Genomic DNA, 3,420 nt, shown 5'->3' with positions numbered 1-3,420 from the left:
CTCACTGACCTGTCAATCAAAGAGGCCACGCCCCCAATCCTCCATAACTGTAGTCCTTGATAAAATGTAAACAGGTGAGTTTTATAAACAGGTGAGTTATATAAACAGGTGAGTTATATAAACAGGTGAGTTATATAAACAGGTGAGTTATATAAACAGGTGAGTTATATAAACAGGTGTCATGAAGGAGGAAATCAGCTCTAGAGACCAGAACTGTTTTTGTACCAGGCTGTAAACATGTTTATTTCTGCTGTAAAGTTGGACATTTTAACATGGGAGTCTATGGGGACTGACTCACTGTTGGAGCCGGACTCTAGTGGTCGTTAGAGGAACTGCAGCTTTCAGCTTCATTTTTCAGCCCCAATGGTTGATGCTTGAGTATTACACATCTCAATCTCCAACCCAACTGTTGGCTCTCACGGTGCATTGTGGGTAATGTAGAGGATTGTGTGGAATAAAAAAAAACAATATTTAGTTCAGTTCCATCGATTATGATCCTTTTTTAAAAAACTGTCCATCATGAGCTGACATGATCAATCAGTGGAAATCTCCTTTAACAGAAGTAACCGGAGCGATATTGATCAGCATTCACAATTAATATCCAATCAGACCACAGCTGTGTTTTCCTGAGTAAAGTGAGTAATGTGTCGTCTCTCTCTGCAGGGTCTGAAGCCCATGGACTTTAACGGTTTAGCCGACCCGTACGTCAAACTGCACCTGCTGCCTGGAGCCTGTAAGGTGAGACACAACCAGACACTGTGAAGATCACTCATACTAAAACACTGAGCTAATTAAACAAGTTTCATTTAAGACTGATTGTAAGTCTGACTTTAACCTATTTAAATCTGTGTATGTCAGATTTAAGCTGTTATTTTAGTTTGTTGAAATGCTGAATATATATATTTAAATCAGCCGCGGTTGCTGTGCGGCGGCGTGCTGACAGTACAGTATGGATCCAGCTGCCATTTTAAAAGCCATGAAATTAAACGTCTCTCACTCTCAGCTGACGTGTGGAGCGTAAAAACCCAGGAAATAAAAGAGGTGCAGCATCGATTGATCTGGTTCTGATGATAACTGAATCTGTCGTTAAGTGAAATGTGTTTTTTTTTTTTTAGCTAATTTTCTGCCTGTGAAGATCAAACGATTCCCACAAATTAAACCAAACCCAAGTGACAGTTTAAATGAATGTCTGGTAGAGGTTTAAACATGAAGCTGTGGTGCAACATGACTGTAGTTAAACTCCACATCAAGTGAAGTATAAACCTTTTTCATATTAGATGACAATCTGAAATTGAATTTGTTTTATATTTAATAGATTAAAATGTTCCCACTCACAGCAGAGGAAAGCCGAAATGATTAAAACACATTTTGAACTGCAGTGGAGCTGCTGAGTGTGAAATGACGGAACTAAAATCAATATTTATCAATGTGTGTGTGTGTGCGTGTGTGCGCGTGTGTGTGTGTGTGTGCGTGCGTGCGTGCATGTGTGTGTCCTTCAGGCCAATAAGCTGAAAACGAAGACGATCCGTAACTCATTGAATCCAGTGTGGAATGAAACCCTCACTTACGTCGGGATCACGGAAGAAGACATGCACAGGAAGACGCTCAGGTGTGTGTGTGTGTGTGTGTGTGTGTGTGTGTGTGTGTGTGTGTGTGTGTGTGTGTGTGTGTGTGTAATTCATGCCTGGCCTGATCACACTTACAGTCATTAATCAAGAGCAGGGACGTCTTGACATTCACATATGAAGCCCAGTTGTCACCTTTCATTAGTTTAACTGTCAGAAACCTGCGGCGTGAAAATCACGGAGCTCAGACTGAATTTAAGACGTGGATTTAAGGGGAAGTGATTTCTGTAAAGAGCCACAACAAACAGAAATCTGTTTGGACTGAAGTGCAAGATGATAAGAATCAAAATGGAGAAATCTGCTCTTTCTCTCTGTGCAACAACGAGGACAGCCCTGTAAACATATATGTCACTGACCGACTGAGTGATCAAGTTACACCATTGGTCTTTGGAGTGTTGGAGTTTCCCTATTGGTCGTTGCTCTCTCAAAATGATTTTGAAGCAGTGTTGCCTACTTAGCGCCTTTGTCACTAGATTACCCGACTTTTAGCACCTTTTTTGAAAAAAGCACCTAGCGACTAATCTAGTGACTTCTTGGACGAACCAGAGCTACTTTCTGTAGAGACAGTCATCAGTTTATCACCATGAGCAGGAGGTCGGACTTTCCCTCCGCACACACACCTCTCTAGTTGAAACCACAGCACAGTCTTTGTCTTTAAAGCGTCCGCAAATTACATTTTAAACAATAATACAGCAAACAACTGTTTTCTATGTAAAGATATAGTGGAGTAATGGCGTCCTGAGCAGAGAGTGAAGCCACGCCCCCTCTGTGTGTGATGTAATTGTGTCTCTGGTAGATGAGACAAGAGCACAGGTGGACTGGACTGAGGACTACTGACTCAAATCCAGGTTGGCTGGTGGACCATCAAAACATCCATAGAGTCTTGGGGTTTACCGGCTCCATCAGTGTCTTTACCAGCTCCATCCATGTTTTTAACAGCTGCATCAGTGTCTTTACCGGCTCCATCCATGTTTTTACTGCTGCATCAGTGTCTTTACTGGCTCCGTCAGTGTCTTTACCGACTCCATCCATGTTTTTAACAGCTGCATCAGTGTCTTTATTGGATCCATCAGTGTCTTTATTGGATCCATCAGTGTCTTTATTGGATCCATCAGTGTCTTTACCGGCTCCATCCGTGTTTTTAACAGCTGCATCAGTGTCTTTACCGGCTCCATCAGTGTCTTTACCGGCTCCGTCAGTGTCATTCATCTGGTGGATAAATCCAAGGCTGAATATCTTTCCCAGTGCGACTGTGGAGCTGATACTGGTCTGGTGGTTTACTGAGAGGAGAACCCTACAAGCTGCTAAAGGCTGCACTAGATATGATAACGTTAGCTACTTTGTTTAGCAAATGTTGCTATCGCTAGCTGGCTAAATGTCAGCACTACTGTGGCGCACTGGTGAATGACAATGGTAAGAGGGGCTAATGGTACACAGGGTAACTTTATTCACTTGTGTGTTTAGTCGCTTTCCCTACGTGTAATGACACCTCGCCGAGAAGATGAAGGCTGATGATGAAGATGTTTTGGTCTGAGATGCTGGTGTTCGAGTCAACGAGGATCGTTTACAGAAGCTTTAACAAAGTGTTTTTTGTCAGACGACATCGTGGTTAAAAAGTCAGGATCTTAGCAGCAGCTTGGAAGATACTGGGTCGTGTTTCAGTCACTGTTACAAACTTCAGTTTTTTACAAGCTGCAGTCAGGAAGGCTTGAAAAGAAGCTCAATACATGTCAATGTGTTTCCCACCCTTTAATGATGAATTAATGTTTGTACCATTGAAGGCACAGGGGGGGGG

General features: G+C 42.5%; 1 protein-coding gene across 1 annotated transcript in view; it reads left to right on the top strand.

Annotated features, from left to right (window-relative positions):
* LOC111669790 (double C2-like domain-containing protein alpha) overlaps positions 1-3,420 on the top strand; it is a gene marked incomplete at its 3' end in the record, with an annotated part of 21,502 nt that overhangs the window by 12,956 nt on the left and 5,126 nt on the right. The window contains exons 5-6 of the mRNA XM_087179300.1: positions 664-738; positions 1,500-1,609. Coding sequence (XP_087035426.1) covers positions 664-738; positions 1,500-1,609 — 185 coding nt within the window. The remainder of the gene's footprint in view (positions 1-663; positions 739-1,499; positions 1,610-3,420) is intronic.

Source organism: Seriola lalandi, unplaced genomic scaffold (genome assembly GCF_002814215.2).
Source record: "Seriola lalandi dorsalis isolate HSWRI2012SDOR001 ecotype SW California unplaced genomic scaffold, Sedor1 jcf7180002054819, whole genome shotgun sequence".
Lineage (NCBI taxonomy): Eukaryota > Metazoa > Chordata > Actinopteri > Carangiformes > Carangidae > Seriola > Seriola lalandi.
The sequence above is the reverse complement of the archived record's forward strand: the minus strand, read 5'-3'. Positions and strand labels throughout refer to the sequence as shown.